We start from the raw sequence: 15,114 nt of genomic DNA, 5'->3' as shown, positions 1-15,114 counted from the left end.
GAAAGAGTGCGTGAATGAAGTGAGGAAATGCTTGTGATGATGAAACTTTAAGGAAGTTGGACTCACACTTGTGTAGATCACCAAAAATGGCCATTAATCTTTTTTCTTCCTTCTCTTCTTTATACTGCCAATGCCAAGGATGATTACCACGATGAAAATGGCGATTTGGTTGCTGAGAATTCCCAATTGGAAGATATTAATCATGGCTTACATACTGAGTTTTATGTATTTTAAGAAGAGGTAAGATAGACTTGTAACTTAGCAGTGGTAGAGTGAGACATAGAGAGGGTGTATGTACATGTTGAAGTCCCTATGAGAGCTATGGAGGTGAAGGGGGAGGATAATGTTGAAGAGGGTGAGAGAAGCCATGGAAGGTGCAGGTTTGAGTGAGGGATAGGTCTTGACATGCACATGCTGCTAGAGGCTCACAAAGGTGCCAGGCTCAGTCCTAACCTAATGACTGCTAGACTTTTGCAGAACATGTCCACATAGTGCAAGTTAAGTGCGCACTGACAGGGTCGAATCGGTTCCTTTCAGAACCCAATGCTGCTGGGTTGTAGGAGGGTGGCCACCGGGGGCGGGTGGCGTGGCGAGCCCTTGTGGACGGCGGCTGTGCACTTGCTGCCAGCCATCAGCTCGCTTATCGCTGGCCTCTGACGAGGGGCCAGCGTGTGTGTCATGGATACCTGTCTAGTAAGCTTGCTCAGCCTTGGGGGATTGAGCATGTGACGCGGGTTGAGGTCTTCTACGAGGACATGCCTTCGCTAAGTGGCCCATCTCTCTGCAAATGAAGCACCAATTCGGGAGATTCAAATACTCCACCCTCTGGAAGAGCCACCCGCCACTCACTTTCGATAGAAGGACTACCTTCGGGAGAGTGTGGGTGTCTTGAACCAAAACGCGTACTGTGGAAATACCTGCAGTCTTGGCAGCAACTGAAGGTGCTTTGCGTGGGGTCTCCAAGACTGTCTCAATCTTAGAACCAATCTTGGAAGAAACGGAGGTCCTCTCTCCTCGGGCAGGGGAAGGAGACCGAAATAGGCAAATCTGCTACCTCAGCAAGGACATCTGAAGTTGGGTCGAAACCATGGCGCCACTCTCAAAAGTGAGCCTTGACCGCTCGGATGGCCAGTGGGCTCAATGAAATGACCTTTGCAGCCATCTCGGCAGTCTCAAACTCAACTTGGTAGTACCCTCACCCGAGAAGTTGTATGTCGATGATCTTTTCCACCTCTGCTAGGAGACGGGCCTGTAGGAGGTCGCACACCTCGCCTCTGCTAGGTCAACTGCCACTGATCTTGCAGATAATAGAGGTGGCCTGGAGGCGCTCCACCTCTGCTGCAAGGCTCGCTTGCTCTGCTGGCAGCAGAGCAAGTCAAATGGTGGGCTCTACGAGATCGGTCGAGGGGGCTTCTTCAGAGTCCCTTTATGGCGGAGCGTGAGCCTCCATTTGTGTCTGCCGCTGTGGAGGATGGCATTGGTAAAGTGGTGATTGCTGGCAGGCTGAGAACTACCCACAAAGAGTGGAAAGGGGGGGGGGGGGGGGGGGGGGGGTGTTAGTGGCCGTCAATGGCAGGGAAGCGGACTGATGGGCAACGGGCGTCATTATTATTATTCTACCATGTGGAGAAGCAGAGGAGAGCCCCTAAACTTGTACTTTTGCGACATAATAATAAGGAAATACCGAAAGGGGAGTGTCGTCTGGGGGTGGAACTCTGCCACACCGTGTCACGTGGATTCTCTCTTTTTCTTCTTTTTATAGTTATTCAAGTTGTTTTGAAGTACCAAAAGTGCTGCCAAGTGTGAAGACTGCATCTATCTCTGTGTTTCGGTGTGATCACTCGCTGGAAGTGATTATAGTGGTATTAGAGCACAACTTGCTTACTTGCCCTCTACAAATTGAAGCATGATCCTAACAATATGGACGGAGAGAACTCTGCCACTCTGTGTTGGATGGATTCTCTCTCTTGTGCCCTTTTACAATTGTTCAAGTTTCTTTGAAGTACTATAAGTGTTGCCAAGCGTAGATTGTAATTATCTCTTCGTTTCCGTCCGATCATTCGCCAGAAGTGATTACAGAAGCTGTGGAAGCTTGTGGAGAGTTGGACCCTTTGGAGTTCTACCTTTGTGATGAGCAATAAAGCAAGAAAGATTAAAGAGGTGCCAATCTTTGGGGCCAAAGCATTTGGAAGCGGAACTCCGCCGCTTTGTGTCGACTTCTCTCTCTCTGCTGGGGATTTGTTGGCAGAGATGCTTGCACGGTTATTCAACCGTGTCATGTGTGAGGGCTTCCCCGAGTCTTGGAGATTATCTACTATTGTACCTATCTTTAAGACAGGAGGCCCCACAGTGCCGGGGAATTACCGTACTATCATGGTAGGACACGCATTGGCACGTTTATATGCATCCATCCTTGAGCATAGGCTGAGCAGTTGGGCAGAGATTATGGGCATACAGGCACTTGGGCAGGCTGGTTTCAGGAGGGGTTCCTCCACACTAGATCATGTCTTTACACTCAGAGCTATCATTGAGGAGGGTCGAGCACATGGTAGACGGATATACTGCAGATTTGTGGATTTCCGCAAAGCTTTTGACACAGTACCGAGGGCCAGATTGATGCGCCGACTTATAGAATTGGGGGTACCCACAGAGCTGATATGGGGGATTATGGCATTGTACAGTTCAGTGATGGGCCATGTACGCACATCAGAGGGGATATCTGACATAGTTCACTCCACTATCGGAGTGAAACAGGGATGCCCACTGTCCTCTACTTTATTTGGTATGTATGTTGATGAGGTCTCTGATTATATTGACAAAGGAGGAGATAGAGGTGCTCAGCTTGCTGGGACATGGATCCCTCTTTTATTATATGCTGACGATATCGTGTTGATATCAGACTCACCAGAGGGTATGCAGAGACATTTGGACGCATTGCATAGTTTTACAGAGAATAGTGGATTGTCTGTCAACCTTGGTAAAACCAAGGTCATGGTATTTAATACCACGCCACAGTGGGTTAGGAGATCAACACCTACTTTCACATATGGGCAGGACAATATGGAGTACACTGATGCATACACATATCTTGGGGTGGTCTTTAGTGGACCGAGGTTCACACTGAAAGTGGCAGCAGACACTAGATTGACTCGTGCCTATGCAGCCCTAGGCGGTTTAGAGAGGATTTGTTCGCAGGTTCAGTTCTAGGAACCTCGAACAAAGCTATGGCTTTTCGACACTTTGGTCGCTTCAGTTATGCACTACGGGGTTCAGGTTTGGGGGCCGTCTGTTGACAGTGCTGGATGGAGTAATATGGAGAGACCCTTGATATCTATGATTTCTAGGCTGATTAGAGCCAAGGCCTCAGTCCCACATGACATCATACGAGCAGAGCTGGCTGCCCCACCTATGGAGGTTGAGGCTCTCACCAGATCAGTATCATTTGTACACAGCTTATGGGACACCACCAGGGACAGGTATGCCAGGCTTGCTCTTGAGTCATCTAGACAACTGCCATTACAGGGAGATACATCATGTTGGTATGCACAGATGAGCTCATGGTTTCAGAGGCACGGTTTCAGCATGGACATGTTGCCCCCTTTCCAGTATTCTCTTGATGCACCATCTTTGGCTCTTACATGGATGGAAACTACTAGACTCATTCGGCAGGATCTTATCCAGCTTGATAGCAAGAGGACATGGATAGAGCCAGCACGGGAGTTGGGTACGAAGAGGGTTTTCTATGGAGAGCATCTTCTCCAACTCACGCCAGACGGATTTGTCACACGGCCCAGTTACATGGACACACATCTATCTCATGTGTTGCGATGTGCTATAGGCCAGATTCGCACATCTTCACACCAGCTTGGGATTGAGACAGGTAGATTCAGAGGCATACCAGCAGACAGTAGGATATGTCAGTTATGCCATGCAGAGCCAAAGACAGAGTTTCACTACATATGTCGTTGCACAGTCTACTATGAGATACGGGGACGCTTTCATTGTTTATTCAGAGATGGTTTTGACTCGCTAGATAGAGTCATGAGATATCAGGATCAAAGATGTCTCGGATTATTCCTACTTGAGATACAGAGACACAGAGACGCTCTATTGAGTGGGCAAAGACAGAGACAGTCCCAGAGACGCATCTCAAATTTCTTCAGTCTGAGTACCACAGAGGCAGAGGGGACACCACCATCACAGAGCTTGGTTCCCACCCATACACACACTAGCGGTACTCTCATTGATCGAGCTATAGAGTTAGGGAGATTGAGACGACCGCGACTGATGAGGACGGGAGCCGCGCAGCACCGGCGGAGATTGCGGCAGAGGATCCACAGGATTCTAGCACGACACCCAGAGTGTCGATCAGGATAGGCTTCATGCTACTGTTATATTATATCATGGTGACATTTATCCCCACTTTGTACCTTTATGGCATGATACCATTGATCAGCCTACCAGCCACCCATAGGAGTCGGTAGCACTCCTATCAGTTTCCTTGTTTGTAGTTTTCTTTGTTTGTACCCAGACTTGGTACTAGACTCATCATTGTAATCAGTTGGTCTCATAGGTCATTTTGGCCTTTTGTAGACGTTAATATATCATTTCATTTCATTTCTCTCTCTCTCTCTCTCTCTCTCTCTCTCTCTCTCTCTCTCTCCCCCCCCCCCAAGTTCAATTGTTGCAGTTGTGTGTTGCAATTGATTTGGTGTCCAAGCTTGTGATAGTGGTATTAGAGCTCAAACGGTTCTTCTTCTACGGAGGATCTGATCCTTTTTTTTGCAGCACACATGGGTTCTAGCAGTGAATCCGACAGAGACGACACCCCTTCGACCATGCGTCTGCGGGAATATGAAGAGCACTCAAATCCCAGTAGGGGAAACAAGGAAGCTAACAGAGATTTCGACGGGAGCAAGCACGGCAAGCCTCCTTTTGAGGACTTGAGAGATGCTGGATTTCCACAATGCGGAGTACCGACGTCCGTCATCAACTCCACGTTTACATGTGTGCGAAGAGAATGATCAAGTACTCCAAGGACTTGAAATATAGGAAGTACCTGAAGAATCATCCACTTGACGAGGTTCACTCTAGATGGCAAGAAGCCGTCTAATCACCTCTTAGGTCGGCTATGAAGACAAGGGCAAAGCTGGGGTAGAAAGCAAAAACTATACTCGCAAGAAGAGTTTGATGAAGCTCTTGAATAGAAGATCAGTCAGTTGATGAAAAGCAAAAAGCACTCTTGGGAGAAAAGCAAGTCAGAGGATTACCCCGGTTTGTGGGCTGGAATCGACTTTTGAGGTGGCTAGTGTATCGAAGAAATGTGTTCATTCCGAGGATGACCCCAATTCTTCGTTGTCTTCACAAAGTTCTGACAGTTCGCTTCCTCTAGTTCCAGTGAGGACGAGAAAAGGTGGAAGAAGTGGAGAAAGACAAAGAAAAGCAGATCCAAGAAAAAGTCTAGCAAGCACATAAAGCAGTCTAGCAGTTCAGAGGAGGAGACCTCATCCTCTTCCGACAATTCCGATAGTGATACCCACCCTTTTGGTACCATTTATGGTAAGAAGCAGAATCACCTCTTGAGGGCCACTCAGTAGGACAACTTGGATAAGAAGAAAAAGGAGACGAAAGAGTTACAGGATGGGGCTTTAGGGATTCCCATAGTGCTCTTGCTAACATATAGCAGTTTGATACCACTTTCTCTGGGAGTAACTTCTCTGAAGCCTCCAAAGTACGAAAGGCGGCATTTTTTCTAAAGGGCGATGCTTAGACTTGGTGGTTGACCTTGCCTATGAACAAGAAAGCTCCAAAGACGCAAGTGAAGTTCAAGAAGCCGTTCAATTCGGCATGGTTGACCGAGGAGTACGAACAGAATGTCGTCACGGTGTGGACCCACTTGAGGATGACGCAAGATGATACCTTGGGCGACATATTGTGAGTGGTTTTGGAATACCTTTTTGCTAGTAGCTTCTTTTCGGAATATCCCTTTTCTAGAGCTAATAGAGCAATGGTAAGCCGTACCAAAAGAGATCCAGTAATATTGTTTGAAGCAAAAGTCCAAGAGCATCTAGATGCTCATGGCACATGCAAAGGACTGATTTTCCATGCATTCAAGCTCTTTGACTTATCCAACAAACAAGCCAGTGTCCAAGTCAACGGGAAAGGAGCCTTCCAAGGAAAACGAAGAAGGGAAAAAAGTAGAAGAAGAAATTCACAGGCCTCAAATTAACAGAAGAGCAACGTGTCGAGTACTTCAACGAGGGAAAATATTATACCTTATGGCAACGGTGAATAAGGGCATGTGTTCGCTAAGTGTCCAAAGAAAGAACCAAAGAAAACAGTTGACGGTTCATCAGAGAGTTCTGAAGATCCATAATGATGTGCCGGTGGATAGGGGCACCAAAGTAGCAACCATCAATCCAAAGACACAAGAAAAAGAACAAAAGGGTAAGCTAGGTCCATTGATAATCTCGATGCAAAGTGGATAGAGGACTTTGTAGATTCTCCTAAATTTTCAGCTATACCTTGAGGCTTTTGGATTTTTAGTAGTGTCTATTCCTCAAGTGCATATCGAATCAGCGGGTTGAATATGGTGTGGTGCGCAAAAAAGTTACAACGATCATGATTTGTATCTAAGATCTCGACGGAAATGTGATGCGATTATTTATCGTTTTTGTGCAAGTGCTGGACGTGTCTAGTCTGGTGCTTGGGTACATAGAGTCAGTGTCTACGGAGCTAGTTCCTCAAGGGTGGTTATTCTTCTTTTAAGAGGGGTTTATGTCTCAAGTGTGATGACGTGGCACCATATTGGCCTAACAATGGCCTAGGGCCACTAAAAGTGGGCATCTATTGAGAATAAAGCAGTCTAAGCTAGTTGCGAAAAAATGTTGACTTTGCAGTGTACGACAGGTTCGGACAACCTTGAAAGTGCGCAAAAGAGATTCAACGTCAGCTTTTGGGGCAAGGGTTTCACTCTCACACACACAAAGAGAAGCCGTGAAAGCTTGTGGAGAGTTGTACCTTAGTGATCGGCAATAAAGAAAGAAATATCGAAGGGGCGCCAATCTTTAGGGCCAATGCGGGTCACAGGAGTCAAAGACAAAGAGAATGTAGATGAAGAAGTGAAGGAACTGCTACAACGCATGGGCATCACAGAGCCCACTCACACAAGTGCATGGAGAGTGGGCAAGAAAGGAATCGATGTGAAGGGAAACGTAAAGGATAGGGCACTTATTCTCCGCTTCCCGAATATAGAAATAAGGAAAGAATTTCTAAAGAAGAGGCCAACTCTTAAGAAAACCGGTATTTTCTTGGGAGATGACCTTACATTGGCACAAGTGGCACACATCCAAGAGTTGATGCCAGAGATCAGGGCAGCAAGAGAAAAGGGGAAAATCGCCTTTTATAGAGGAGGGAAAGTAGTGGTTCTGGAAAAGAGCTCAGCATGACGGTGCGAGACCTATGGGGCGACGCTCCGGATAGCAGCGTGGAATTGTAATGGATCATATAGGCTAGATGTAGGTGCCTTTGAAGACAGCTTTAGGGACAGAGACATAGTTTTCTACTCAGAGACACACCAGATACCGGGACATCATATGCCACAAGTGAAGGGTTATTTATGGGAAACAGTTGGTTGACCAGACAAAAGATCTCTACGGGGTAGCCGGGGTTCAGGAGGAGTAGCAGTCTTATTTAAAGAAGAGCTGAAACCACTACTACAGATCATCAGGAAAGATGAGCAAGCAAGGTATATGTGGGTGAGAATGAGAGCCGAGACAGGTAGATTTCTATATATCGCTATATGCTACTTCCCTCCAAGTACATCAGTCTACTCCTCACCTAAAGGACAATCCCCTTTCTCCATATTGAGTAATGACATATGGGAGTTTTCTAGAGATGGAGACATCGTTCTCTTAGGAGACTTTAATGCCAGAACGGCCAACTCTCAAGCAGTATTCTATGATACCTCTGAGGAAATGCTCAGAGAAGTGGATTTATCACAGAGGGGGCTTACTAGAAACTCACAGGATAAAGAACACACTGAATATGGTGGACATCTCATGGAGATGGCAACTACACATGGTTTGGCCATACTTAATGGTCTAGAGAATTTCCCTTTATCTGGGGGATTCACATGCTTCCCGCACAGGCATGGGGCCAGCACAGTGGATTATGTCATGACTTCACCAAGCTTTCTTTCTAGTATCGAGGACTTCAAGGTGGGACCCAGACCAGTTGGGATTGCAGTGGATCATGCTCTCTTGACCTTATCAATCTCCTTCCAATACAACGCCTCTCAAGTACCAAGGAATAAGACACACACAAGATATACTTTCACACCAGAGACTGATTCAGTATATGTGGCAAAGATCTATAATAGGATGTGGGCAGCCGAGCCAGTATATACTGTAGAGGAGATTACTTCTCAGTTAACAGAGATACTACATGGAGCAGCACAAGAGGCATACCCACATACTCAACCTAATCCGAAGAGAGGATCTGGGAACATGCCTCAGAACAGTTGGTATGACGAGGAATGCAGAGAGACGAGAACCCAGGTACAGAAAGAGCTTACACTTGGGATCATCACATATAAGCAGTCTCGGATTGCTCTTCGGCGTATAGTACGTCGCAAGAAAAGGGCATTTTTAGCCAAATTGGAGAAGGATTTATATCAGCTTTTCTTGAGTCAGGACTCACATGAGGCCTGGCGCTTATTTCACGAGCACTCACCGCCTCCGACGATTACTTCTCCTCAGATTTGGGGTCAATATGTAACATCATCATATATGGTATCTGGACAGCCTCCACTACCAGATCCGCTAGAGCCATGCCCTGCTACTAGTACTTTCTTTACTACGGAAATGGTGGAAAAAGCCATTGATAAGATGAAGACAAGAAGAGCATATGATCATGAGGGTCTAGTAGTCGAACATTTAATCCATGCAAGGGATCTACTTTCAAAAGTCCTTGCTCGTCTGTTTAATCGGGTCATGTGTGAAGGATTACCTGAATCTTGGAAATTATCTACTATCGTACCTATTTTCAAGTCAGGGGATCCTATGATACCCGGGAACTACCGTACCATTATGGTGGGTCACACATTGACCCGACTGTACGCATCCATTCTGGAACAAAAACTGAGTAGATGGGCAGAGAATGAGGGCATAAGGGCAACAGGACAAGCTGGATTTAGGAGGGGTTATTCCACTCTAGATCATATTCTTACGCTCAGAGCCATTATTGAGGAAGGAAGAGCAAGCGGGAGAAGGATGTATTGTTGCTTTGTGGATTTTCGGAAAGCTTTTGATACAGTACCAAGGGCCAGATTGATGCGCAGGATGCAAGAGTTAGGGGTCCTCAAAGAGATTATCTGGGGGATCATGGCCTTATATGGGTCAGTAACTGGTTATGTACGTACTCCAGAAGGGGATTCCGACATTGTTCATTCCACCGTTGGAGTAAAGCAGGGATGCTCATTGTCCAGGTATCAGATTACATTGATAGAGAGGGTGATAGAGGTGCTCAACTTGCAGGGTCATGGATCCCTTTGTTGTTGTATGTAGATGATATTGTATTGATGGAATGCAGAGGCAGTTAGATGCATTACATAAATTTGTGGAGGACAGCGGACTGTCGGTGAATTTGGGTAAAACCAAAGTTATGGTGTTTAACACCACACCGCAATGGGTTAGGAGATCGGCACCTACATTTGCACATGGCCAGGATACAGTAGAGTACACAGATGCATACACATACCTTGGGGTGGTATTTGCAGGACCGAAGTTTACTCTTAAGAAAGCAGCAGAGGCTAGATTGTCCAGAGCCTCTGCGGCCTTGGGAGGGTTGAAGAGGATGTGTTCACAAGTGCAATTTCAGGAACCACGAACAAAACTTTGGCTCTTTGATACTGTGGTGGCTTCGGCTATGCTTTATGGGGTCTAGATTTGGGGACCATCTGTGGATCAGGATAATTGGAAGCCAATGGAGAGACCTTTGGTATCTATGATTTCCCAAATGATTAGAGCCAAGGCCTCCGTATCACACGCGATTATCCGAGCGGAACTAGCTACCCCTCCGATAGAAATTGAAGCTCTTACCAGATCAGTGTCCTTTATACATGGTTTGTGGGATACAAATAATTGTCGCTATACTAGATTGGCCCTCGAATCCTCTTGACAATTAGCAATGAAAGGGGATACATCATGCTGGTATGCGCAACTGTCTTCGTGGTTTCAGAGACACGGGTTCAGTATGGAAAGATTACCTCCCTACCAATACTCTCTCGAGGCTCCATCACTGGCAATTACACGAATGGAGATTAATAAAATCATCCGTCAGGATCTTATACAGTTGGATACTAAGAGGACATGGGTAGACCCTACACAAGAATTGGGCACGAAGATGGCCGACTATAAAGGAAACTTCCTACAGCTATCTGAAGATGGATTTGTGACTCGCCCGAGCTACATGGATACCCACCTATCTCATGGTTTGAGATGTGCTATTGGTTAGATTCGTACATCCTCACACCAGCTGGAAATTGAATTTGGCAGATTTAGGGGAATCCCACCTGAGAGCAGAATTTGCAAGTTATGCGGAATGGAGCCGGAGAGAGAATTACACTACATATGCCATTGCACCGTATACTACGAGATACGTGGGCGTTTCCATTGCCTATTTAAAGAAGGCTTTGGACCTCTAGATAGAGTCATGCAATACCAAGATCAAAGATGCTTAGGCTTGTACCCTATTGGAAATACATCGGCACAGGGATAATCTAATGAGAAGACAAAGATCACTACAGCCTCATAGGCAGATCACAGATTTCTTCGGATCGAGAGAAGCAGGAGGGCAAGGAGAAACAAGAGACCAGCAGCCAGCACAAAGGAGTACCCACATCCATACCAAAGGCACCCTCATTGACAGGGCGATTGAGCTTAGGAAATAGAGACGACCACGACCGAGATGCAGAAGCACACTTCACCAGAGGAGACTACGACAAAGGATTAGAAGCATTCTAGCCAGACACCCAGAATGCTCCTAAGAAGTTTATTTAGTACTTTGTATTTAGTTTTTCACATTTATTTTCACACTTTTCACACTTAGTACTTTAGTACTAAGGTACCCAGACTTTGTAACAGATGCACCACTTTTGAGTCAGTTTGGTCTCATAGGTCATTCTGGCCTTTTTGAAGACGTTAATATAACATTTCATTTCTCTCTCTCTCTCTCTCTCTCTCTCTCTCTCTCTCTCTCTCTCTCTCGGTTTTGTGACGAGGCCCAGATACATGGACACCCACTTAAGTCATATGACACGGTGTGCTATTGGCCAAATACGCACATCCTCACACCAGCTTCGGGTCGAGATTGGCAGATACAGCGGAGTATCAGCCGAGGCCAAGACATGTCCCCTATGTCACATGGAGTCTAAAACAGAGTTGCACTACATATGCCATTGCCCAGTTTACTAAGAGATAAGAGGCTGCTTCCATTGCTTGTTTAGAGAGGGCTTTGGACTGCTTTCTAGAGTCATGGGATATGAGGACCAGAGATGTCTCGGACTGTTCTTGCTCGAGCTACGCAGACACAGAGAGAGCTAGATGAGAGGAGAGGCTAGCCAGTCTCAGAGACGGATCATAGACTTCTTTAGAAAGGACATTGGGCAGCCAGAGGAGCAGCCACCACAGCAGAGCTCACATTCTCCTCACACCAGAGGCACGTTGATTGATCGAGCGACCAAGCTAGGGAGATCCAGATGCCCACGGCTGAGGAGACTACACAACATAGACGGAGGCTACATCAGAGGATTCGGGTCACTCTGGCTCGACATGCACGACCCCGGTCAAACTATTGACCATGGAGGAGATTGATGAGATCCGCCAGTGATCGATGGTGGACCTCTTGTGATCTAGATGAGGATTGTATACCCTGCCCACTCTTGTATCAGCCCTTGTATCACTCCTATATCAGCTCTTGTATCAGCATCAGCCTTGTACCAGATTTTGTATGAGCTATTATATCAGCCCTCACTCACCACATCCACCCCCCCTACTTGCAGTAGTTAGGGTTTTTAATAGTATCCTTTTTCAGTAACTTTTCTTTATTTTTGGTACCCAGCCATTGTATTGGATTACATCATAGTGTAACTTTATGGTCTCATATGTCATTTTGGCCGTTTGAAGACGTTAATATAGCATTTCATTTCATCTCTCTCTCTCTCTCTCTCTCTCTCTCTCTCTCTCTCTCTCTCTCTCTCAGGTCTTGAGTTCAACTCCTCGTCGGCTAGATCTTTAAGGTCTCTTGGGATAGTTTCCTACGACGTTAAAACTCTCTTCTTCTCGGGTGTGTGTGTGTGTGTGCGCGTGCGCTAATAAAAAGAGGAAAATGGTATAACCTTTCTATCACCAAGTGTGGTAGATTGGTTATGCCATTTCCCTCTTTAATAACAGGTCTTGAGTTCAACTCCTCGTCGGTTAGATCTTTAAGGTTTCTCTGGATAGTTTTCTACTTAAAACTCTCTTCTTCTCCTTCTTCTTCTTCTCTCTCTAAGTTCAGTTGTTATAGTTTCTGCTTATGTGTTGGTATTGATTTCTTGCGTGGGTGTCCAAGCTTGTTACACATAGCTCAAGCTCGGATCACAACTTTGGGTTTGAGACCGATATAATCACCTAGTCTTTTTTTTGGTCACATGTAGTATGATATAGAGTCTACTTAAGACTCTATTTTGGTCCTTCCTTACTTTTTGTATATCTCTAGTTAAAGTAATGCAATCATGCTTCTCTCATTTTTGAACATTTTTGTCCAATGTCTCCATTATTTATTTCTTGATATTTTGTTCTATCATTGAATGATTACTTCTTGGCTTCTTGTTAAATACCCTAAAGTAATGCTTGGCACGTGTATAGATGCTAAGTTCATGTAGTCTTGTAGAACATAGTCTTTCAAATTTCATTTTCATTGTACAAAATTCAAATATGCACCTTGCCAATTTGGTGACTCCTCAGGCATTCCCTAAAATCATGGAGGAGGGACAATATCATAACAAATGAGTTTCATTGGTAATGCGAAAGTGGGGTGGGTGGGTAGTGATTGACATTATAGTAGCCATGGAATTTTGCAATGGGAAGAATCAAAGCGGGTTTGAGAGGTTCTGGGACGTTTTGGTCCGTGTTTGAAACTCCATCCAAGAAGTTTTGTCAAAACCTTCAAGATAAATATTGATATATATTTATATTTGAACACTAAAGGATCATGCACAACATGTCATAGTTAGACATTAATTAGGTGTATTATGTGCTGGATAACTCTTGGCTTACTTGACACATGAAGCTCCAATAGAATAGATGGGAACTGAAAAGTGCATATTTTTAGTTTTCAAAAGAGACTCTCAAGGTTCATAAATGTTGCTCGAAGATCTTTTTCGGAAGAAGCAAGTTTCTTGGCAACAATGATTGACATCATACTCTACAAAAGTAGAGTATGATATGGGAGTTGGTGTATGGGCGTTGTGCTGACATGGTTGCTACCTGATGTGGCTGGCAGGCCATGCAGATACTTTTTGGAGTCTTTCACATGGAACTACTGTCAATAAGTTGGTTTTTATCGGCTAAGAGGCCACTTAGAGGAAGTTACTGTCGTATTTTTGTTCACATCAATGTAGGCAACATACAATCAGTAAAAGAAAAATTTGACGCACCAGAGGGCCCACAAGGGGAGGTGCTTATCCCTTTCAAATTTTAGCCATGGAACATGGTCCGGCAAGAGCCACGCGTAGGCATCACCATGGCCACCTAATTGATGCACCACGTGCTGGGAACGACGGAGAGAACTCGTAGCAACGAGCTAGGAACCTCCTCCTCAGGTGATCCACCCTAGGAGAAGGATGCACTCGAAGGGAAAGAGCCCTAGCAATGTGAACACGAGGTGAGCACAAGGTGTCCTTAAAGAGGTGCCCACGGGAGATTTGAACCCACAATTCGTAGGTTGAGAGGCCAAAGCCTTACCGTTAGACCAACTCTCAATCAATATTTTTTTTTTGGGAAAATTACCAAAATACCCCTCTAATTTGAGGAAATTCCCAAAATACCCCTCAAATTTCAAAATTTCCCAAAATACCCTTGTATGTATTTTGGTTGGATTGTTCAAGATTTTTTGATCTTCATTCGTTTTGGACAATTGAGATCCGTTTTTGAGTGCTCAACATGTAATTTGTCACCAGTTACCATCGCAAAAAAGGCAATTATGTCTAAAAATAATGAAGCAATTCATCTCCAAAGCTTATGTAATTAAATCAAATTGTAGTTTTAGCATCTTGTACGCTAGACAATCACTCTTTTTGTGAAGACCTACAAAAAAATTTATTTTTCGAGAAATTTACTCTCACAACTAAGGGTATTTTGGGAATTTTGGAAAATTTGAAGGGCATTTTGGAAATTTATGACAAAATATCGGGGATATTTTGGGAATTTTTGAGATTTGAGGGGTATTTTGGGAATTTCCTCAAATTAGAGGGGTATTTTGGTAATTTTCCCTTTTTTTCCAATTTCCTTATTTGTTCACATCAGTTAGGCAAGCTACAATTCTCTATTGGCTTACAAAAGAATCGTGTTGATAGTGTATAGAGTATATTGGTTTTGGTGGATTCAAGTCTTTTTTGGTTGTGCTTTACAGCCCTTCAACACGGCATTTATGATTGTGTGATTGCAACAGGTTCATGTGACATTTCTTCCCTTGGATTAGGATGAGTGTGCCGAGTGATCCATCCTCCGTACTAAGGTATCTAGTCTCAGCTTTTTATTGGTGCAAGACAACCATCTATGAAGACGATCTTTTGTACCAAATTATTGTAAAATATATATTTATGACGTGTACTTAAATGACTTCTATGGTTGTTGTGTCCTCACTTTAAGAGATCGATTCCTTTTGAGTAAGCCCTACTTTTTGTACTAATCAATTTTTGTCATGGTAAATTTACTAATTGTGATATGTTCTACTAATCCAATCAATCCACAACTATCCAAATCCTACCATGGCCTCTAGCCATTTGACACTAACAAAAGCTTGGTTGCGTACATGGCACTAGATGAAATTTGTACAGTAACATTGACATTA

General features: G+C 44.7%; 1 protein-coding gene across 1 annotated transcript in view; it reads left to right on the top strand.

The window, feature by feature from the left end:
• The window catches only part of LOC147452278 (transcription initiation factor TFIID subunit 13-like), a 187,258-nt gene extending 172,353 nt beyond the window's left edge, over positions 1-14,905 (top strand). Inside the window, exon 6 of the mRNA XM_086518035.1 lies at positions 14,713-14,905. Coding sequence (XP_086374161.1) covers positions 14,713-14,742 — 30 coding nt within the window. The 3' untranslated portion in view covers positions 14,743-14,905. The remainder of the gene's footprint in view (positions 1-14,712) is intronic.
• Positions 14,906-15,114: the final 209 nt, after the last annotated feature.

This window comes from Adiantum capillus-veneris, chromosome 8 (genome assembly GCF_014529385.1).
Source record: "Adiantum capillus-veneris isolate H3 chromosome 8, ASM1452938v2, whole genome shotgun sequence".
In the NCBI taxonomy this organism is placed as follows: Eukaryota; Viridiplantae; Streptophyta; class Polypodiopsida; order Polypodiales; family Pteridaceae; genus Adiantum; species Adiantum capillus-veneris.
The sequence above is the reverse complement of the archived record's forward strand: the minus strand, read 5'-3'. Positions and strand labels throughout refer to the sequence as shown.